The 23572-nt window shown below is 41.3% G+C and overlaps 1 protein-coding gene across 1 annotated transcript in view; it reads left to right on the forward strand.

The window, feature by feature from the left end:
* Positions 1 to 23572, forward strand: part of uvrag (UV radiation resistance associated gene) — a 260049-nt gene that overhangs the window by 121806 nt on the left and 114671 nt on the right. The window contains exons 10-11 of the mRNA XM_067985644.1: positions 2784 to 2871; positions 6935 to 6995. Of these exons, the coding sequence (XP_067841745.1) occupies positions 2784 to 2871; positions 6935 to 6995 (149 nt within the window). The remainder of the gene's footprint in view (positions 1 to 2783; positions 2872 to 6934; positions 6996 to 23572) is intronic.

Genomic DNA, 23572 nt, shown 5'->3' on the forward strand with positions numbered 1-23572 from the left:
CAGTAGTCAAGTGCTTCAAGTTTACTTAGCCTCGAACTCTGTCTTCTCCTGATCGACTGCTTTATTTTCTCGCCTCTTACTCTGTTCTCCACTTCAACTCCTCTTCCCTCCTTCTGACTGCCCTGCTCCCTTGATTTCTCCTTATCTATCTGTATGAACAATGGGACATATACGCTGGCAATAATGTTTATCAAGGGCACTAGACAAATCCTTAACCCTTCACCTTAACTCGTCATCAAAGAACTGTCTGGGTTTACCACCCGGCCTCTGCCTAAGAGTGAATTTGGCTCGTTGAACTGTCTTGCATCAACCAGCTTGGGTTACATTAGCATTTACGCTACCAACCTCCCACCAGGATCCGCACAAGCTAACGAGGGAATGAATTAATCCTTTCTTGCCAGTTATCGAAGTCAGACAACAAAGTCATGAATCATAGTTGGCAGCACTTAAAGTTAAATATTGAGTATACAAATAATTAATAGGTTAATTGACAAAATAAATAACAAGGTACAAAGGCAGCTCATTTATATCAGTAATTCAGTTGTAACTGCTTGCTGATTAACAATTTACGATTGAGATAAATGAGATTGCTATAAACTGGTGGGATTAATTTAGAATTAGACTCCTAAAATAGTTAATAAATTATCAACATTAGATAGCCAGTCTATTGAATAAATTAATGCCTATATGCATGTAGTTAGTAATGTTTCTGTAATTTATATGACCTAGTCCTTATGAACTGGCGTGGAGAACTGGTTGCCTCATTAGTGACACGCTTATATATGCCTGTATTTGGCTGGTATAGCTGCACAATCTTAACTTCTGCAACCTCTCTGTGGGGGAGGCATTTTCCAATTTTACACGACATCCTTCTACATATACTGGATAAAATACTACTAAAAGAACTAGAACTGAACGAAGAATGAAGACTGAGACTGAACTTTAGTGTTAAAAACACAGTCACATATATCCTTAATTTCAAAAGACCCCTCCCCAATTCAATTGACCAGTCTGAGCAATATGTTAGAGTTCAGCTCTTCTGGTGTCAATCACCTCTCATGACCTTGATGGTGCCCTTGACCTCCAATTCAATGAAGCACCAGTGCCCAGACATGACGTGGTCACTTATTTACTCCATAGCATCAGGTCCTTGCTAAGAAAGGGCCTCAAGTCCAGACAAAGCAGGGCATATTTATGTTGTGTAACATGTCCGTCCTTCTTAACGAGTCGCCTCCTGCTCTATGGTTTTAAAGAGTTGTCTTCTGTTTCTCCCCCCCCCCCCCCCCCCACCCCACCCCACCCCTTTCCAGCATCTAACTGCTTTTTAAATAATTCAGAGATGTTGGCCATCTGGACAAAGGTTGTCTATCACTTGTGGAACCTTCATGCTGGTAGTGTTTTATTTTTGTTTTTTTTAACCCACTGAAGACGCTTGAAAGGTAACCGTGCAGATGATAAAGTAACCCTCTGTTTGGCATGCCCACCTGCAGTGTGCCGGAGGCAGCCAGGTTCTGAAAATGCTGTTCGCCAGGATTGGCAGTGACCCAAAGACTACTGAGCCATTTTGTCCATCAGTGTCGTGCTTTTCTTGCTTAAAAGAAAGATGGATCCTAAGTTGTGAAATAAGCTTGTTAAGGATGTGGAGTGAGGGAAGGGAATAGGGATTATAAAGATGAGACTGCCATTGCACAATGCTCAGTAGGCAAACAGCCTTCTCCTCTTTCTGTTTTTCACAGCACAACATATTAATCAGAAGTCTTAATTCTTTTAATAAACTGGAACCAAACTTGAATTCTCAGGTATGAGTTTGTATTATAACACAACTTCTCCTGGACATATATGTCTGTTGATACATTTCACGAGCAGTATAAATTTAGAAGCGGGATTTGGATTCTGTGCATGTGCCTACCTGTCATCCGGCACTCGCTAAATGTTGAAAGCAGATGGGTTGAACAACTCATTTTTACAATTTATGAAATGTATCTGAGAGCGTATTTATCCTGATGCACATCCTGTGTGGGTTTCGGTGAAGTTGTGGTGTCACATCCTGTACTGACACCTGGAGACTGAAGGTTGGTTCCAGCTATTGAAGTAATGACTGTTATGGGTCATTACTTTGTGCAGTGTATTTTGGCAATATCAGTGAAGATTAGGCCAGTATGCAATAATTTAGCTGCATTTAATGATTGCAAAGGGCTTGTTTATTTGTGTGTGTGAAGGATAAATATTGGCCAGGACACCAGGAGAACTCCCCTGCTCTTCTTCGAAATAGCGCCATGAGATCTTTTACGTCCACCTGAGGGGGCATTCGGGGCCTCGGTTCGCTAACGGAATAGCGATCCAGAGAGGGAGACCTGGATGATGTTTTCCTTTTACAATATAATTGGTTATGAGGGTTCTAAGTAAAAATGCTACAAGGATGCCACGCACAGAACTCATTGTTCCACTCTATTCACAATACCCTTACCATTCGTTCTTTTGACCTTCGAAAGCCATTCTGCCCTCATTTTATAATAATGTGAGCAAGAAAGAAGGAAGAAAGAACTTGCACTAATGTAGAGCCTTTAAAGACCTCAGGACGTCCCATTGCGCTTTACAGCCAATTGAGGTCATTTTGAAATGTAGTCTCTGTTGTAATGCAGGGAAGTGTGGCAGCCAATTTACGCACAGCAAGGCCCCACAGATATATAGTGGAAGTGATGGAAAATTCTCTCATTTCAACTCTGTTGTTTTCAAGTTGTGTGCAAGTACTATGTTAAGTAATGCACTGCTTTATTTAACAGGGAGCTCTTCCTGAAGACCAATGCTCAACTGAACATTCGGTGTCGGCAGCTGTTGTCGGAACTCTCTTACATTTACCCTATTGAAGTGGTAAGGTTATTGTTCTTTTGGTCTTTATAACCATTTTGTTTTCAATCTACTAGAGGGTCAGATTCCCAGTTTGGAAGGTATTTTCTCCACTTAGATGCCATGCACCGTTCCCAACTGAGAGGGTAGACAACCTGCTATGGGGTCTCTGCCAGTATCTGCTGAGGCATTGACTTGCTTTCTCTCTTCATTGCTGGGTAGCCCGATGTTTTTAAATGTCACATTTCCAGGATTCACTGCTTTTCCTTTTTGATTTCCACTATGAAACTACCTCTTTAGAGGCACGCTGGAACATGAGTGATATGTGATATTCTCCTTGTGTGAGAACAAAATGACCAACTGGTTACCTTCCTCTTTGGAAGGGGTCAGAGAAGAAATAAGTGGGGTTTCTCTGGGATTGATGTGGCTGCAAGATGATATGCCTGATGATGAACCAGGTCAACTCTCTGGTAGATTCAGTACTCTGATATCTGAGCAAGTAGGTCCTCACTATTAATAATTGAAACAGGTTGGGTGGTCAATCGGAGAACAGCGGATTCTTTCCACTCTGCTCTTGATAATCCTGCAAGCCATGCTGGCCTTCCACCCTCCATAAACTTGAATTCATCCAAAACTCTGCCTGTATCCTAACTCGCACCAAGCCCCGTTCACCCATCACCCCTGCACTTGCTGACCCACATTGGCTCCCGATCCGGCAACGCCTCGATTTTAAAACTCTCATCCTTGTTTTCAAACCTTCCATGACCTCGCCCCTCCCTATCTCTAACCTCCTCCAGCCCTGCAACCATCTGAGATTTCTGCACTCCTCCAATTCTGGCCTCTTGTGCATCCCTGATTTTAATTGCTGCACCATTGGCGGCCGGGCCTTCAGCTGCTTGGGTCCTAAGCTCTGGAATTCCCTCCCTAAACCTCTCCACCTCTCTCTCCTTTAAGACGCTTCTTAAAACCTACCTCTTTGACCAAGCTTTTGATCATCTGTCCTAATATCATCTTACGTGGCTCGGTGTCAAATTTTGTTAAAAGCCTTAGGACATTGTACTATGATAAAGGCGCTATATAAATGCACGTTGTTTTTGTTGTTGGGTAATCCTGACTGGACAAGCAGTGGGAAGCTATGCCATTGTTCTGCCAGGGAGCTGCACGGTTTTGGGTAGTTAGATTCCAGTAGCACTCTCCGCATAATTGGGGTTCCTGAGGTTGGTACACCCAATTCTTCACCTTCAGACTTGGGTAAGTGAGATGACATAAAACTTGGAAATGTAGTAAACAGTGAGGAGGATGTGGACAGACTGGTGAAATGGGCAGAAACATGGCAGATGAAATTTAATGCAGAGAAGTGTGAAGTGATGCATTTTGGGAGGAAGAATGAGGAAAGGCAATATAAACTAAATTGTACAATTTTAAAGGAACAGAGATCTGGGTGTTCATGTACACAAATCTTTGAAGACGACAGGACAGGTTGATAAAGCTGTTTTTTTTGAAAGAAGCATATGGGGTCCTTGGCTTTATAAATTGTCAACCCCAGTCCATCACCGGCATCTCCACATCATTTATAAATAGAGGCATAGAGTACAAAAGAAAGGCAGTTATGCTAAACATTTATAAATCATCAGTTAGGGCACAACTGGGGTATTATGTCCAATTCTGGGCACCACACTTTAGGAAGGATGTCAACACCTTGGAGTGTGCACAGAGGAGATTTATGAGAATGATACCAGGGATGAGGGACTTCAGTTATGCAGAGAGATTAGAGAAGCTGGGATTGTTCTACTTAAGAGCAGCGAAGGTTAAGGGAGATTTAATAGAGGTGCTCAAAATTATGAGGGGTTTTGATAGAGTAAACTAGGGGGAATGGTTTCCATTGGCAGGAGTGTCGGTAACCAGAGGACACAGATTTAAGATAATTGGCAAAAGAACCAGAGGGGGCATGAGAATTTTTTTTAACGCAGCGAGTTTTTGTGATCTGGAATGCACTGCCTGAAAGGGTGGTGGAAGCAGATTCAATGATAACTTTCAAAAGGGAAAGAGCAGGGGGAGTGGGACTAATTGGATAGCTCTTTCAAAGAGCCGGCACAGGTATGATGGTCCGAATGACCACCTTCTGTGCTGTAGGATTCTATAACATTTTCTATGGAGACCGCATGTGGATTGCATTTTGGGCAAATGGAGAATTTAACTGCGAATTTTTCAGTACCTTGGATTGGAGACTTAGATATGGTGATGGTTTTCTGTGCATGTCAGACCATGGCTGACTACAAAAATACATCCTTGTAGAGGAAACACCCAGATCTGATGTCGCCCCTAAGTAGCATGACTAAGATTGGAGATTCAATATATGGTGGATCACAAACATAAACATGCATCCCATCAGTTTGTTGCGCAGCATGCTGAAGCTCCAATGCATGTGCCACTTTGCAGCTGTGGTGTTCTGTTTTCAGTATAAAACAATATTGAATTGCTAATGTTTGACTTGGCTTGAAAGCTAGAATGATCAGAAACTTGCAAATGTGCTTCCTTCCTCCCAAAAAGAAAAGGGACAGTGGGGGGAAAAATTAATGACAGAAAGCAAGCAAATGGACAAAAGCTCTGAAAGGCATTGAAAAGTGTTGTACTGGAGGAAAAAATGGTCTTTCTTCATTTTAGATCCCCTCTTAGCTTTCAGTTCACGAGAAACAGCCTAGTTTTTGACCCTTTCTTCATAACTACACAAACAGGCCATTCGGCCCAACAGGTCCATGCCGGTGTTTATGCTCCACACAAGCCTCCTCCCTCCCTAGCTCACCTGACCCTCTCGGCATATCCTTCTGTTCCTTTCTCCCTCGTGTTTATGTAGCTTCTCCTTAAACGCTTCTATGCTAGTTGCCTCAACTACTCCTAGGGTAGTGAGTCCCACATTCCAACCACTCTCTGGGTAATGAAGTTTCTCCTGAATTCCCTATTGGAATTATTAATGACTAACATATTTATGGCCCCAAGTTCTGGTCTCCCTCGCAAGTGGAAACATCCCTACGTCTACGCTGTCAAACCCTTTCATAATCTTAAAGACCTCTATCAGGTCACCCCTCAGTCTTCTTTCTAGAGAGAAGAGCCCCAGCCTGCTCTATCTTTCCTGATAGGTATAAAGTCTCAGATCTGGTATCACCCTGGTAAATCTTTTTTGCACCTTCCCCAGTGCCTCTATATCCTTTTTATAATATGGAGACCAGAACTATTCACAGTACTCCAAGTATGGTCTAACCAAGGTTCTGATCAGGTTTAACATTAGTTCTCTGCTTTTCAATTCTATCTCCCTAGAAATGAACCCCAGTGCTTGGTTTTCTTTTTTTTAATGACCTTATTAACCTGCGTCGCTACTTTGTGATTTGTGTACCTGTACCCCCAGATCTCTCTGCTCCTCTACCCCATTTATACTCTTATTATCCAAGCACTATGTGGCCACCTTTTCGTTATTGTCCCCATAATTTAACCCTTTAAGTCGTGGTATCATTCTGATTAATCTGTGCTGTACCTCTAGACCAATATATCTTACTGGAGGTTTGGTACCTAAAACTGAACCCAGTACTCCTGATGGGGCCTGACCAAGGCTCTGTACATTGAAAGATCACTTCCTTACTTATGTACTCCAGCCCCCCTTGAGATAAAGGCCAATATTCCATCGGCCTTTTTGATTGCTTTTTGTACCCATCTACTACCGTTTTAGTGATTTGTAAACATGGACATCTAAATCCCTTTGCTTCTCCACAGCTCCTAGTCTCTCACCATTAAGAAAGTATTTGTCTTTCCGATTTAGTGGAGTGAGGGTGGACGTCTGAATTCTGTGTTTTTTTTTTAATGTGGTTTTGTACTGTTGGAAGCCTATTAAACAGTTTAATTTAAAAAGGGGTTAATTATTTAATTGAATTCTGCAATAAGAATAAATACAGTGGGGTGAGGCAGCTTTAAATTTAATACCTGTGACTGGCTTTATTGTGCAACTTGAAACAAAGCTTTACGTTCATGGTGGGGTACATAGCATTGTCAGAAATATCCAACAATTATAAAGTTGCTGAATTTTTGTCTTCCACAGACCGATCAGAAGGATTATTTCATGTGTGGAGTCAAACTGCCGAATTCAGAAGACTTTCAAGGTATGTAAGCCTGAGGTTTTTTATTAAATAATTTAGTTGCCCTGTTTTCATAGTAACTAACTTACAAACAGATGAGTCTGATTTATGTTATCAAATGAAAAGAATATGGTTGAATATATCATATGAAAAGACTTCTTTAAGATAATAGGGTTTGATAGGGTAGGTGTAGAGAAAGTGTTTCCACTTGTGGGAGAGTTCAAAACAGGGGCCATAAATGTAAAATAGTCACTAATAAATCCAATAGGGAATTCAGGAGAAACTTCTTTACCCAGAGAGTGGTAAGAATGCGGAACGCACTACCACAAGGAGTAGTTGAGGTAAATAGCATATATGCATCTAGGGGGATGTTAGATAAGCACATGAGGGAGAAAGGAATAGAAGGGTAGCTGATAGGGTTAGATGAAGTAGGGTGGGAGGAGGCTCGTGTGGAGCATAAACCCCAGCATAGACCAGTTGGGCTGAATGGCCTGTTTCTGTGCTGTAGTTTCGATGTAACTCGATAGTAAAGGAATCTTGCGTACAACTACTCCATAAAAGAGGCAAGATCTTATTTGGTACACTCTACCTTACCTATCCTGGTACATGCAGTGTTTGTATGTAAAACCCTTTTGAGTGGGAGCAACAAAGGCACAATTTTGATTTAAACATTCATCGGGACCCTTCCTCTGTATAACTGTGCATGTTACAGTGCTATTGCATCACCCTTTCTGGTTGTGTTGATGTGTACCATTCATTAAATTAACTGTAGGAAGTATATCATAGTATTGGATGCACCACTTACAAGTTTCCTAATCATACTGATGGGTACGTTGTGAACAGATGTCTTGAACTTAAACATCCCCTTACCTGCATAAATGTACAATTTGACAACGGGAGGACCAGTGTAACACACACGATAAATTCCCATTATAACTGCTCTTTTTTTATCATGCAAATACTGACAGCAATTTATAGGTTACAGTGGAGTATTTCCCCTCAGGTTACTGAATTGTACCGGTCTGTTATGTAACCCTCTGGGCAATCAATACTCAACCACTAGAGCTCACCATTGCAGTCTGGATCAGTACTGCATTGGCCATCAGTAACACTTGGAGCATTGTTTCCGTAGAATAATAAAATTTGGGGTCGAGGTTAAATTTGTGGTGAGAGTAGTGAATTATTTCATGTTAGTAGACCTTCTCATCCTTGTAGTCCTAGACTGGCATTGTGTAGCAGTCAGTAAAACTAATATCAATGCTGTTTGCCATGGGATATAATGAGAGACTAACATTATCATGAATTATTGTACCTCTTGGTTTTATTACACAAACTAAACTTGAGCTGCGTGGTCCTGTTCAGGTTCATATTTATTTATTGGTCAAGAGTACTCATTTGGAATTGATCTCACTTAGTTCACTAAGGCATGGGAAAGTTTTGCATCATGCAAAGGGAAAAAGATTAGTAAATCACAACCTGAATATGCTTCAGTTTTTAATTTTTTTGTAAATCACACAGGAATTGTAAAATGTCTTTATAATATAAACATCAGCATATTACTTCATTTAGGAGTGTAATTTTTAGGCAATCTGGTAATGGTTTTTCTTTATGCTAATGTTTTTTGTGCTTCTCCATGTTAATGCTGGAGGGTGGAATACTTTGTCGCTTTTTGACACTGTGCCAGCATCAAACATTCCCATGGTCAGGTAGCGCAGCTGAATGCAGATTAATAAAAACCGAACTTGCAGGAAATACTCAGCAGGTCAGACACCATCTGTGGCGAGAGATACATAGTTGACGTTTCGGGTCAATGACCTTTCATCAGAACTGGAAGATGTTCGAGATGAACAGGTTTCAAACCAGGGAAAAGAACAAAAGGGAGAAAAAGAACAAACTGGGAAGGTCTATGATAGGGTGGAGGACGGGAGGAATAAATGACAAAATGGATGATGGTGCAAGATGATAATGAGATAAGTAAAGAAACAAACGATGGATCCAGAGGAGGCGTAGATGGTTTCAGCAGAGGACAATGGAAACAGGGAAAATCTGGCACAGTGAAGGCTCCTGTGGCTCAGGAATGTAGCGGACGAAAGGCAGGGAGACCCCAGGGGTGCGGACCACCTTGCCGGCCGTGTACCGATAGAGGGGATCGCTACGCAGCCATCCTCCATTACCATCACCTGCTGTCTGAGAGAAAATGAAAGTAGTGGTTAAAGTCTAAAGTTAAACTCAGTGTTAATGCCAGAAGGCTGTAAAGTACCCCTCACATGCAGCCAGGTTAATACTTCCAAATTTATTTGCTTGAGATCCCTTGCAACCAGCAGAGAGAAAATGCTTCCATCCTATCAGTCTAGATTCCAATCCAGGTCCCAGGGGTAAAGGGACATTAACCTCTGTTACACGAGGACTAAGTAACAGACATAAATTGTAGAACATGCCCCTGATGTATTATCTTATGATGAATCCATTCCAGTGGCATTGTGAATGGGATTTTTAGACCGTGGGCTCATCTCTGACATAGCACTGTGAATGGAGAGGAGTCCTATACAAAATGTCTGCTTCCATTCTGCCTCTAATCAGCAGTTCAACACAAGGGGGCAACTGAGACATGCAATTGAGTACAGGGTTATTGGGCAATTCAGTGGAATATGCTGGAATTTGTTGCAAGTCGGTGGGGGGGCTTTTATCTGTACGAAAAAATGTTTGATCCTCAAATAATGTGCTGTAAAATGTCTACATGTGATTGTATAAAAATAAACATGTCTAATGTCTTTTGAAAATTAATATTAATTTGCTTCAGAAAATCTTCAGTGGTTTGAATAGGAGTATGTTAAATATAATATAAATGTTTTTTAAGAGTGTGTATGTATATGTGTATGTATATGTGTATGTATATGTGTATGTATGTGTGTGTGTGTGTGTGTGTGTGTGTGTGTGTGTGTGTGTGTGTGTGTGTATATATATATATATATATATACACACCCATATTTGATGTGAAACTGCATGATTACATTACAATCATTAATTGTTCAGAGTGGCTATCGTTTTGCATCATTAACATGACATACACACTCTGGTGTCCAGTTTGAAAGCTGCTTTTGACCCAAAACTGAATTAACCCATCCTATGAAGCTAAGTAGCTAAGTTGTAAGTAGTATGTATATAATTGCATTTAAAAAAAAAAAAATTCATCTCTTATGATATAGCAAGGTTCATAATACAGTCGAGAACCAGGCTTAATACCGAAAGTACAGAGGAGATCTAAAAAAGGGAATAAGAGGGACAAAGAGCGAGTATGAGAATAGATTAGTGGCTAACATAAAAGTCTTTTATAAACATAAAAATAGCGGAAGGGTGGGACCGATTTAGAGACGAGATTTTCTTGTGGAGTCTAGGGGCATGGCTGAGGTACTAAATGAATACTTCTCATCAGTCTTCACTAGAGAAGAGGATGCTGCCATTGTAAAGGAGGAGGTAGTTGTGATATTAGATAAGATAAAAATATATAAAGAGGAGGTACTTAAAAAGATTGCCAGTACGCAAAATAGAAAAGTCACCCAGTCCAGATGGGATGCACCCTAGGTTACTAAGGGAAGTGGGGTAGAAATTGCAGAGGCTGTGACCACAATGTTGCACCCCTGTTCAAAAAAGGGGTTTAACCCGGCAATTACAGGCCAGTCAGCCTAATGATGGTGGGGAAACTTTGAGAGACAATAATCTGAGTCAAAATTAATTGGCACTTGGAAAATTATGGGCTAATAAATGAAAGTCAGCACAGATTTATTAAAGGAAGATCATGTTTGACTAACTTGATTGAGTTCTTTGATGAAGTAACGGAGAGGGTTGATGAGGGTACTGCAGTTGATGTTGCGTATATGGACTTTCAAAAGGCATTTGATAAAGTACCACATAACAGATTTGTTAGCAAAATTAAAGCCCATGGGATTAAAGAGACAGTGGCAGCATGGATACAAAATTGGCTAAGGGACAGAAAGCAGAGAGTAGTGGTGAAGGGTTGTTTTTCAGACTGGAGGGATGTATGCAGTGGTGTTCTCCAGCGGTCAGTATTAGGACCACTGATCTTTTTGATATATATTAATGACCTGAACTTGAATATAGAGGGTATAATTTCAAAGTTTGCAGATGCCATGAAACTAAGAAATGTAGTGAACAAACAGACTTCAGGAGAACAGACAGACTGGTGAAATGGGCAGACACATGGCAGATGAAATTTACCGCAGAGAAGTGTGAAGTGATACATTTTGGTAGGAAGAATGAAGAGAGACAATATAAACAAATTAGTACAATTTTAAAATGGATACCAGAACAGCGATACTGGGGTTGCACATACACAAATCTTTGAAGGTGGCAGGACAAGTTGAGAAGGCTGTTAGAAAAGCATATGGGATCCTGGGGTTTATTAATAGAGGCACAGAGTATAAAAGCAAGTTATGCTAAACCTTTATAAAACACTGGTTAGGCCTCAGCTGGAGTATTGTGTTCAATTCTGGGCACCACACTTTAGGAAGTATGTCCAGGCCTTATAGAGAGGGTGCAGAAGAGATTTACTAGAATGGTACCAGGGATGAGGGACTTCAGTTACGTGGAGAGACTGGAGAAGTTGGGATTGTGCTTCTTGGAGCAGAGAAGGTTAAGCGGAGATTTGATAGAGGTGTTCAAAATCATGAAGGGTTTTGATAGAGTAAATAAGGAGAAACTGTTTCCAGTGGCAAAAGGGTCGGTAACCAGAGGACACAGATTTAAAGTGATCGGCAAAAGAGCCAGAGGTGACATGAGGGAACATTTTTTTACGCAGCAAGTTGTAATGATCTGGAATAGAATCATTAGAAAGGTTATAGCATGGAAGGCAGCCATTTGGACCATCAAGTCCACACCGGCTCTATGCAAGAGCAATCCAGCTAGTCCCACTCCCCTGCCCTTTCAAGTACTTATCCAGTTCCCTTTTGAAGACCATGATTGAATCTGCCTCCACCACCACCTCGGGCAGTGCATTCCAGACCCTAACCACTCGCTGTGTTTAAAAAAAAAAAGTTTTTCCTCATGTCATCTTTGGTTCTTTTCCCAATCTATTCCCTCTAGTCCTTGACCTTTCCACCAATGGGAACAGTGTGTCTCTATCTACTGTGTCTAGACCCTTCATGATTTTGAATACCTCTATCAAATCTCCTCGCAACCGTCTCTGTTCCAAGGAGAACAACCCCAGTCTATCCAGGTAACTAAAGTCTCGCATCCTTGGAATCATTCTAGTAAATCTCTTCTGCACCCTTTCTAAGGCCTTCACATCTTTCCTGAAGTGTGGTGCCCAGAACTGGACACAATACTACAGTTGTGGCTGAACCAGTGTTTTAAAAAGGTTCATCATGACTTCCATACTTTTGTGCTCTATGCCTCTATTTGTAAAGCCCAGGATCCCATATGCTTTTTAAACTGTTTTCTCAACCTGCCCTGCCACCTTCAGCAATTTGTGCACAAAACCCCCCAGATCACTCTGTTCCTGTACCCCTTTGAGTTGTGCCCTCTAGTTTATATTGCCTCTCCTCGTTCTTCCTACCGAAATGTATCACTTCGCATTTTTCTGCATTAAATTTCATCTGCCACGTGTCTGCCCGTGCCACCAGCTTGTCTATATCCTTTTGAAGTCTACCACTATTCTCCTCACTGTTTACTACCCTTCCAAGTTTTGTGTCATCTGCAAATTTTGCAATTGTGCCCTGTACACCCAAGTCCAAGTCATTAATATATAATAAGAAAAGCAGTGGTCCCAGCACTGACCCCTGGGGAACACCACTGTACACCTCCCTCCAGTCTGAAAAACAACCATTCACCACTACTCTCTGTTTCCTGTCCCTTAGTCAATGTTGCTACTGCCCCGTGCTGCCTGAAAGAATGGTGGAAGCTGTTTCAGTAGTAACTTTCAAAAGGGAATTGGATAAATACTTGAAGGGGGGAAAAATGTACATGGCTATGGGGAAATAGCAAGGGAATGGGACTAATTGGATAGCTCTTTCAAAGAGCTGGCACAGGCACGATGGCCCGAATGGCCTCCCCCTTTGCTGTACCTACTAGGTTACTATGATCTCAGCTGCTAAATTCATCTCGTCAATCTGCAAAGCCAGTACAGCAAACATAAAGAAAGTAGATAAGTGGAAATTAGCTCCCAAATGCCAACCAGCAACTTCCCAGTGCTGATGCCACTAACACCAGCTCAACCTTCATGGGCCCCCTCACTCGCTCTCCCCGCCCCCCCCCTTTCCACTTGCTCCCAGGTCTGCACTCCTTAGCCCACAAGCAATGCAGCAGGATGCATTCTGTAAATTAAGCCTTGGGAAAGTGTAAGCCACAGGAAGAGCTACTTGGGCTAGAAATCTTTAATGTGGAAAAAAATCCAAGCTAAAACTAGTGCTATATTACAGGCCACAGGGTCAATGCAAGTAGGAGGACTGATTACTCAGTGACTAGACTAGAAGGGTGAATGAGAGCAATAAAGTTATTTTAATAAGACCTTAATCAATTTTACATAAATTTGGAAAACCCAAGTGGGTTAGAACCAGAGTTGCTCCATGACTCAGTGCATAAGGGAAGCCACATGAGGCAGTGCTCATCGTGACCTGATATTCATAAATGACCCGGACAACTTACAGGAAATGGAAGTCGTAATACCCTGAGGGACAGTGACCACAGAATTATCAACTTTAACATGATGTGGGACCCAGAGCCACATTTATAAATTCAGGAATGAAATGCAAATCCTAGCCAAGCTGAAAGAGCTTAAAACAAATTATTCCCCAGGATTAGATGATATTTATCCCAGAGTGTTGAGAGGAGGTTTGACAATGAACACTAGGGGGTACCAGTAGATTTGAAACTGGCTAATGTGGTATCCATATTCAAATTCAAAGCGATGAGGAAAGAATTAAAACAAATTGGTTGGAGGAGGATGTTTGTCAACATTTCACTGGAAGACAAATGGAACACCTTTAAAAGAATAATGCTGGGTATGCAGGACAAATACATAAGATCAGAAAGCTCAGATTAAACAAGCATGAACCTGAATGGATTGACAAATTTTTTAAAAATAAAATACAAAGGGAAAATTATCTCTACAAATCCTGCAGGAAGAAAGGAGAAGGGGCTGACTGAGATGAGTGTAGGATCCATCCAGAAATAAATTGAAATGGTGATCAGGGAAGTATCGATACCAAGCAAAGAGCACAGGTACAAAGACAAATGGCAACGGTAACAAAAAATGCTTTCAGTACTAGAAAGCAAGAGGATTGTCGGTGCAGAGGTGAGAACATTAAAAGATGCAAATGGCTTTGAAACTCAGGATGAACATAAGGTAGTAAAATTTCTCAACAATTACTTCCTCACAGTGCTCACAAGGGAAGGCATGAATAACATGCTCTCTACCAAATTAAGAACACCAAAGCAAAATTCAAGAATGAAATGCAAGTCCCAGCCAAGCTGAGAGAGCTTAAAACGAATAAATCCCCATGGTTAAATAGTATTTATCAATAAATCTGGTCACTTGTGGGCTGCCGGATTTTCGTTAAAACCCAGCGGGTTTAAGTGTTACTCATCGGATTTCCTCCATGTCAGACTTGTGTTTGGGGAGAATTAGATTTATCTTTTTTTTATGAATAAGAACACATGACTTCAGTGGGGATTGGATGGTAATTAGACCCAGGTTTATCATAGAAATTGTCCTGTACTCACTTGGTACAGTCCATGCTTGCTGTGTTATACACAAAATCATTCCATGGGATTAGCTCCTAAAATCAACACCACTCTATTTTGTGTTATTTCTGACCCAATGAAGTTTGCCCTGTCTTTACCGTGCCACACCTGTGATTCATTTCCTACATCTTTACTACTAATATCCAAGGCCATAGTTACTCATAATACACACAAGCTGGACACGTTCAGAGTGGAATTTTATATTTGATGTACAAAATTTTAAAATCTCCCTCTGTTTAACTGTCTTGTGTTGATCTAATCAAATTGAAAGTTCATGTGTGGAGAAAAGACATTTGGGGAGCAAAGGGCAGGTTAATGACCTGAAAGAATTTGTAAAGATATTTTTTACTTTAGTGTTTTTTTTGTTGGTAATTTTAATAAATTGCAAGTGGGAGTTTGTGGTACCTTCGCTTAAAAAGGACGGTCACATTTTTTGGTTGCAATTGTTTTTCTCAACTTCAAAAAGCCTTTAAGTTACATAATTGTTTTGATTTTATTTTGGGTACATGGAAGAAACAAATTCAAATGTTACGTATTAATACCCTCGCTCACGCATTCTTTCTCCCAACGCCACCACACACCCTACTGTTGAGGAGAATCTATCCATTAGATATCCAATTTGTAGTAATCAAAACACAAGCACATTTCATGGAGCCTACTGTAATATTGTCTTAAATATCGCTCAGAATTGGTTTGCAGGTTGCTGCCATGTTCACTGATTTGTTTCTGTTTTTAATGAAGCAAATCAGTGCCCTTAGAATTTCAACGAAGTGTAAGCCTGACATTTATGTGTTATGTCAACTTGAATTGTGGAAAAACACTCGTCAGCACGATGATTGATTTTGGGCTCGGTTTATGTCTTGGGGAGGAGAGCATTTTAAGCTGTATAATAGTGTGGTTACAGGTCTGCCACTGAGGATGCTCATGGTGGCAGGAATTTGAGGTCCTGGATGGAGCAATCCAATAAGGAATTCAGGAGAAACTTCTTTACCCAGAGAGTGGTTAGAATGTGGAACACGCTACCACAAGGAGCAGTTGAGGTGACTAGTATAGATGTATTTCAGGGGAAAGCTAGATAAGCGCACGAGGGAGAAAGGAATAGAAGGTTATGCTGATAGGGTGAGATGAAATGGGGTAGGTGGAGTTGCGTGTGGAGCATAAACACCGGCACAGACCAGTTGGGCTGAATGGCCTGTTTCTGTGCTGTAAATTCTATGTAAGCAGCATATGGCTTGTGTATGTGCTATTTTCCCCCACAGCGTATTGGTATGAATTTGCTATATAAGTTCAATGATAACACTGAAAGTGGTGAGGCTTTCAATGCCATCAGTGTTTTTAGGACTCTTGAAGTAAATCTCTCCCAACTCTAATAAAAGACTTTCAGAATTCTGGCAAGGTTCCTTATTCAATCATACATACCCTAAATTTACATTAGATATTACTAAAGTTTTGTTGCTCCTTTACACTATATATTTATCTTAAATATTAAAGAATCTCCTTTGGCATTGTTCATTCACAAAAAAACATAATTTTAAAATACAAAATAGATTGTCAATTCTGTTATCCCCATAATTTGTGAGATTTTTGATCTCTTTTTTAACGTTTTAATATTTGGCTTGCAATCCTCTTTCTGTACTCTGTTTCCTTAGATTCTACTGCTTTAAAATATTTACACGTGCAAATTTACAATAGTCTATTTTAATAATTTTGCAGCTGTATTTGCCCTTAACAACAACTTGCATTTATATTCCCAAATTGTAATTAAATCCATGTTTTTATTAACAGTATGTCCCCTGTATTTTTCTTTAAAAAGATGAGAAGGAGTGGCGGAATCTGAAGCAGGGAGTAGTGCTGAGGCAGGGATAGTGGGACATCTGGAGTTGAGGGCAGAAGGCAGCCAGGTCAAGGCTAACACTAAGAAAAAGTGGCCAAGCGTGTGGCTTAGCTACTACTGGGAAACCTAGAACTCACAAAGGCCTCTAGGAGTTGTGGTCTGGTCGGTCGTCACCTCTCAGTACAGTTGTGCTGTTCCTGCAGATGTTATGACGGAGGCTGGGCCGCTTGGAGTTGTAGTGAAGTTGCTTGGCTCAGTTCATTGGGCCTCAGCTGGGAGTGCTAGGCTATGAAGCATCAGGTGAAGGCATATCTGAAGTCATGTTTGAGGCCTGGCAGGGTGCGTAGAGCTGAGTAGGTGGTGGGGGCAGGAACTGTTGCAGAATCTGAAAAGCTTGATTAACTTTATTTCACTTTTTTTGAGGAGTGCATTGGGTGGGTGGGAAACTCTCATGGTGGCTGTGTCTTGTGTTTTTGATGGTATATGAATTGCAGTGAGGTTTTGTGCAGTTATTTTTTACTTTTGTATAAATAGTAAAATGGAAGTCAAACGAAGGGTGGGGCCATATAGGGACCAAAAAGGAGATCATCTTGTGGCTTCGGAGGACATGGCTGAGGTACTAAACGCGTACTTTGCATCTGTCCTCACTAAAGAAGCGGATGCTGCCAATGTCACAGTTGCGGAGGAGGTAGTAGAGAATTTGGATAGAATAAAAATAGATGAAGAGGAGGTGTTTAAAGGTTGGTAGCATTCAAAAGTAGCAAAAATCACCCGATGGGATACATCCTCGGTTGCTGAAGGAAGTACGGGTGGAAATTGCAGAGGCTCTGGCCACAATCTTCCAATCCTCCTCATATATATGTTACACCCCAGTTCGAAAAAGAGAAGCGGGATAAACTCAGCAACTACAGGCCAGTCAACCTAATGTCAGTGGTGGGGAAACTTTGAGACAGTAATCCGGGACAAAATTAATTGGCACTTGAAAAAATATGGGTTAGTAAATGAAAGTCAGCAGGAATTTGTTAAAGGCAAATTGTGTTTGACTAACTTGATTGAGCTCCTTGATGAAGTAATGGAGAGGGTAGCGCAGTTAATGTATATATGGACTTCCAAAAGGCATTTGATAACATACCACTTAATAGACTTATTAGCAAAGTTGAAGCACTTGGGGTTAAAGGGGGAGTTGCTGCGTGGATATGAAAATAGCTAAGGGAGAGAAAGCAGAGAGTCGTGGTGAACAGTTGTTTTTCAGACTGGAGTGAAGTATACAGTATTCCCCAGGAGTCCGTGTCTGGACCACTGCCGTTTTTGATATACCCTGGACTTGGGTATCCAGGGCATAACTTCAAAGTTTGCAGACGTCATGAAACTTAGAAATGTAGTGAACAGTGAAGACAATCGTAACAGACTTCAAGAGGATATTGACAGACTGGTGAAATGGGCAGACACGTGGCAGATGAAATTTAACGCAGAGAAGTGTGAAGTGATTCATTTTGGTAGGAAGAATGAGGAGAGGCAATATAAACTAAATGTTACAATTTTAAACGGGGTGCTGAAACAGAGACCCGGGGGTGCACGTGCACAAGCCTTTGAAGGTGGCAGGACCAGTTTAAGAGGCTGTTAAAAAGGCATACGGGATCCTTGACTTCATAAATAGAAACAGAGTACAAAAGCAAGGAAGTTAGGCTAAACCTTTATAAAACACTGGTTAGACCCCAGCTGGAGTATTGTGTTCAATTCCGGGCACCGCACTTTAGGAAGGATGTCAAGGCCTTAGAGAGGGTGCAGAGGAGATTTACTAGAATCGCACCAGGAATGAAAGACTTCAGTTACGTGAAGAGATTGGAGAAGCTGAGGTTGTTCTCCCCTGAGCAGAAAAGGTTATGGGGAGATTTGTTGGAGGTGTTGAAAATCAAGGGTCTTGATAGTTTCTCCTTATTTACTCTATTTCCAGTGGCAGAAGGGTCAGTAACTATAGAGGGCACACATTTGAAGTAATTGGCAAAAGAACCAGAGGTGACATGAAGGGAAAAAAATTTATGCAGCGAGTTATGGTGATCTGGAATGCACTGCCTGAAAGAGTGGTGGAAGCAGATTCAATAATAACTTTCAAAAGGGAATTTGATAAATACTTGAAATGGAAACATTTGCAGGGCTATAGGGAAAGAGCAGGGGAGTGGGATTAATTGATGGCTCTTTCAAAGAGCCGCCACAGGCACGATGGGTCAAATGGCCTCCTTCCGTGCTGTATGATTCTATGATTATTCATTGTTTAAAAAGGAGATAGAGACATAAAAGACTCAACCAGTGAGGATGAAAATAATTGACCAGCTAATCGGCAATAGATTCGAAAGACTACATATGCACATCCAAGAAATTTAATTATGTACGTAATATACATCATAATTTCTGACATTTGACATGCAATTCTACATTTAAAAAAAAACTCCTTGGGCACTGATGTTTCTAGAACACAGCTAAGCAGGTGTTTTTACTAGCACCATCTACCCAATTAAATGGAGGTGTGTTTTTACCCCATTTGAGTGCCTTAAATACAGTCACTTGACCAATTGGTATCCCGTAAGATCAAGTGTTAACCAATCCATTTTGGGTAAATAGTAACTGCCTTTACAGCGATGAATGGTATCATTGTTCAGCCCTGAAGATGGAAGAGACCTATCTTTCAATAGCTCCACCAGTGTGGAGGAATAATACAGCAAAAGAAGCCTTCTGATATTTAAGATGTTGATGCCTTGCTGAGGAAGGGGTGGGGGGGAGACTGTCAGTATCCTGGAACCAGTTGCTGAGTCAGTATCCTGGAATTCCTTACTTGCGACATTGTGGGAGCCACGTCATCACAAGGACTGCAGCGGTTCACGCAGAAGCTCCATCATCGTCTGAGGCCAATTAGGGATGGACAATGAATGTAGCCTCGTCAGTGTCACCCACATCCTGTGAATAAATTTAAAAAAAAACTTAAACTCCCTTGAGCCTGCCTTTCTTGGGGCTTTTCTGCCTGAAGCTGCTGCTTTTGCAAAAGCTAAACTGCCTTTTTAGGTGTCTTGACACTCTGCTTTATTTTGCTGACCTACATTGGTTCGCGGTCTGGCAACGCCTCGATTTTTAAAATTCGCTTCCTTGTTTTCAAATCCCTCCATGGCCTCGCCCCTCCCAATCTCTAACCTCCTCCAGCCCTACAACCGTACCAGATCTCTTCGCTGTTCCAATTCTGGCCTCTTGCGCACCCCTGATTTTCCACCACTCATCACTCCACCATTGGCAGCCGTGCCTTCAGCTGCCTAGGCCTTAAGCTCTGGAATTCCCTCCCTAAACCTCTCCGCCTCTCTCTCCTTTAAGGCGCTCCTTGAAGCCTACCTCTTTGACCAAGCTTTTGGTCACCTGTCCTAATATCTCTTGTGGCTCGGTGTCAAATTTTGTTTGGTAACGCTCCTGTGAAGCGCCTTAAGACATTTTACTACGTTAAAGGCGCTATATAAATGCGGTTGTTGACTGTTCACAGGACAAGGTCAAAAGCCTTCCAACACAGTGAGTGTGAGGCGTTCGAATTATGGAGGCAAGCTACCAAATTGCTTATTATTAACAGACTGAGGAAACCACATCAAGTTTGTCTCATGAGCATCTTAAATACCTACCATCCCAGATCTGTTTGTAACTTGTAATAATACATATGCTTTTAAACACAACGTTAGGTTTTTTTCCAAAACTTTTTTGTGATTAAAATGTTCAAAAAGTACTGAAACTTGACTTATTCTAACCTGTCAACTCTACTGCCAGCATCAAAATAACACAGGAGTAAAATTACAGAAGTAAAATGTCGCAGCCGTGAGTCAGAGTCAACACCAACAAAATCTTTTGTCATCAAATGAAACAATCCAACCCCCCCCCCCCCCCCCCCTGCTCCCACCAGCAGAATTCCTCATTGTATAGAAACCTCCTACACAAGGAATCTGATTTAGGATCCAATTCCGGAGCATTCGTCTTATGATTCCAACCGAAAGGGTTGAGGGTGTTAGATTCCCCCAAACACTAGTCGCCCATTTAGCAATTGGTGATGTTCCTCATTCTACCACAATTGAGATTTCCTCTTTGAAGTTTCCTGGCAGCAACTTTGAATGCCTTGTTGATCATTGTATCTAGTGGTTGAAGAAGCTTAACTGTTTCACAGCTAGTGTTCTGTGTGTCTGTGTACATGTGTACACATGTACTACACTTCTAACACCACCCAGCTCATTGAACTTGCATAAAACACCAAGAGTTGTGTTGTTGGTATTGCTCTTCTGTTCTGATGGTGGAAGTCTTTAGCTCATTCCACCATTAGTTCATCTAATCATCCAGTCTGTGATGCTGGAAGGTAATTTTTCAAATATTTTGTTTTCAACTTAATGGTATTAACCATGCAAGCCAAAAAACATCTTTGTGACCAAATGTTGTCGCTGGGATGGGGTTTTGCCCTTGCTGGCTCACAGTATAATTTTTGGTTACAAATTAGCTTATTGTCTGTTTCCAGTGACCTGGAGACTTGCACTTTCCAAATTCCTTCGCTCCAAGAGCTGGGCACCTGCTCCTGGTATGTAGTCGGGTGGCATTGCTTGCACCACTGCGGTGCAAGTGCATTCCCTCTGAAATCAAGGGCAGCTAAATAGGCTGCTGGAAGTTTCTGTGCAGAGTTTATTCGCCATGGCTCTTTGTACAGTTTGCAGTCATGTGTTGACAGAGCTGGCTTTTCTCCCTGCCAATCTCTGCATCAGTACCAAGTACAGGTGTTTATTTTCCTTTTACCTGCTTTCCTGTTTCACCAGTGAAAGGGAAGGTGGTGATTTTGTTGCCCTCCTTTTCCAGTCCTTTATCTGGGGTCATTCACATTGAACTCGTGGTGTACTCTATTCCCCTTCTCTGCAACCTCTGTTAGCACCACCTTCTCTGCAATGTAGCAGTTCCTTTTAATTTAATTAAAATTTTAAGTGGAACATTCAGTTTTTTAAAAAAAAACACCAGCTATGCAATCCTGCACTCTGCATGGTGTTCTAGGTCTCTCTTCAGGTGCCTCCACGTGCTGAGCAGCAGACAAAAGAACAATGAAGCAGATCTTATGGGAATTGGGCAGGAACACAGGAACTCGCTGAATGCCCCAGTCCTTTCGTTTAGATCCCGGCTGATCTGTACCTCAACTCCATTTACCCACTTTTGCTCCATGTCCCTTGATACCTTTACCCAACAAAAATCTTATCGATCTCAGTCTTGAAAATTTCAATTGACCTAGCATTCACAGCCTTATGGGGAAGTGAGTTCCAGATTTCCACTATGCTTTGCGTGAAAAGTGCTTGCTGACTTCATTCCTAAATGGTCTGGCTCTAATTTTAAGATTATGCACTCTTGTTCTGGATTCTCCCACCAGAGGAAATAGTTTCTCTGTATCTACATGATTGAATTCCTTTATTATTTGAAATATCTCGATTAGATCACCCCTCAGCCTTCTAAACTTGAGAGACTATAACCCAAGTTTATGCAACCTGCCCTCATAATACAACCCATTAAGCCCTGGTATCATTCTGGTGAATCCACGCTGTCCTCCCTCCAAGGCCAATATGTCTTTCCTGAGGTTCAGTGCCCAAAACTGAACGCAGTACTCCTGATGGGGTCTGACTAAGGTTCTATACAACTGAACCATAACTTCCTCACTTTTGAATTCCAATCCCCTTGAGATAAAATCCAACATTTCAGTAGCCTTTTTGATTACTTTTTTTTGTACCTATGCACTAGTTTTTAGTGATGTATGTCCATGGACACCCAAATCCCTTTACTCCTCCACAGCGCCTAATCCCTCACCTTTAAGAAAATATTCCCATTTGTCTTTCTCGAATCGAAAGTGAATGACCTCTTGAATCGAAAGTGAATGACCTCACACTCCCCCACATTGAACTCCATCTGCCATACTTTTGTCCACTCACTTGGTCTGCCCATATCCCTTTGGAACTTCCTGCTCTCTTTTATGCAACTTACTGTTCCTCCTAATTTAGTGTCGTCAGAAAATTTGGATATACAACTCTCTATTCCTTCATATATATATATATATATATATATATATGGTGAAAAACAGATTCTTGGAGAATACCACTTGTCACATTCTGCCAATCAGCGAACATTCCCTATTCCCTGCTCTCTCTCTCCTACCTACCAACTAATTATCGACCCATGTCACAAGGTTACCTTCAATTCCGTGCTGCTCTCATTGTTGCTAATAATCTCTTGTGCAGAAGCTGATCAAATGCCTTCTGGGAACCCATATAGACATCCGTAGAAACTCCCCTATCCACCATACTAGTGATCTCCTCAAAAAATTCGACTAGATAAGTGAGACATGACCTACCCCTCACAAATCCACGCTGACTTTGATCAGCAGATACTTGTCCAAGTGCTCAGTCACTCTGTCTCCCATAGATTCCATTAACTTCCCCACAATTGATGTTAAACTGACAGGTCTGAAGTTATCTGGTTTCTCCCTCCCGCCCTTAAATAATATGTATACGAAAAATCCTTGTCCATTCAATGTCAAAGTAGATCCATTTTTATAAATGTCTTTGTATAGAGCCTACATTTTCCTTTGTATTATGCACCTGGGATCTAAAACCGATTTGACCTTGCAAAAAATGGTATTTACTTCATGTGAAAAACGTATGGTGCGACGCAATTTCTCAATAACAGTTACATTGCATTACATTCAATCTACAGAAAAGAAACAGGCTATTGACCCAACTGGTCTATGCCGACTTTTATGCTCCGCGCAAGCCTCCTCCCTCCCTACTTCACCTACCCCTATCAGCATAGCATTCTATTCCTTTCTTCTTCATGTGCTTATCTAGCTTCCCCTTTAACAGATGTTAAATACTTGGATATCGTTGCATATCAACTATGTAGCTGTTGATATCCTCCATGATATCCCTGGTGGAAACAAATACAACACTGGTCCAACAAACTCAATGTTGTGTTT

The sequence above is a fragment of the Heptranchias perlo genome, chromosome 6 (assembly GCF_035084215.1).
Source record: "Heptranchias perlo isolate sHepPer1 chromosome 6, sHepPer1.hap1, whole genome shotgun sequence".
NCBI lineage: Eukaryota > Metazoa > Chordata > Chondrichthyes > Hexanchiformes > Hexanchidae > Heptranchias > Heptranchias perlo.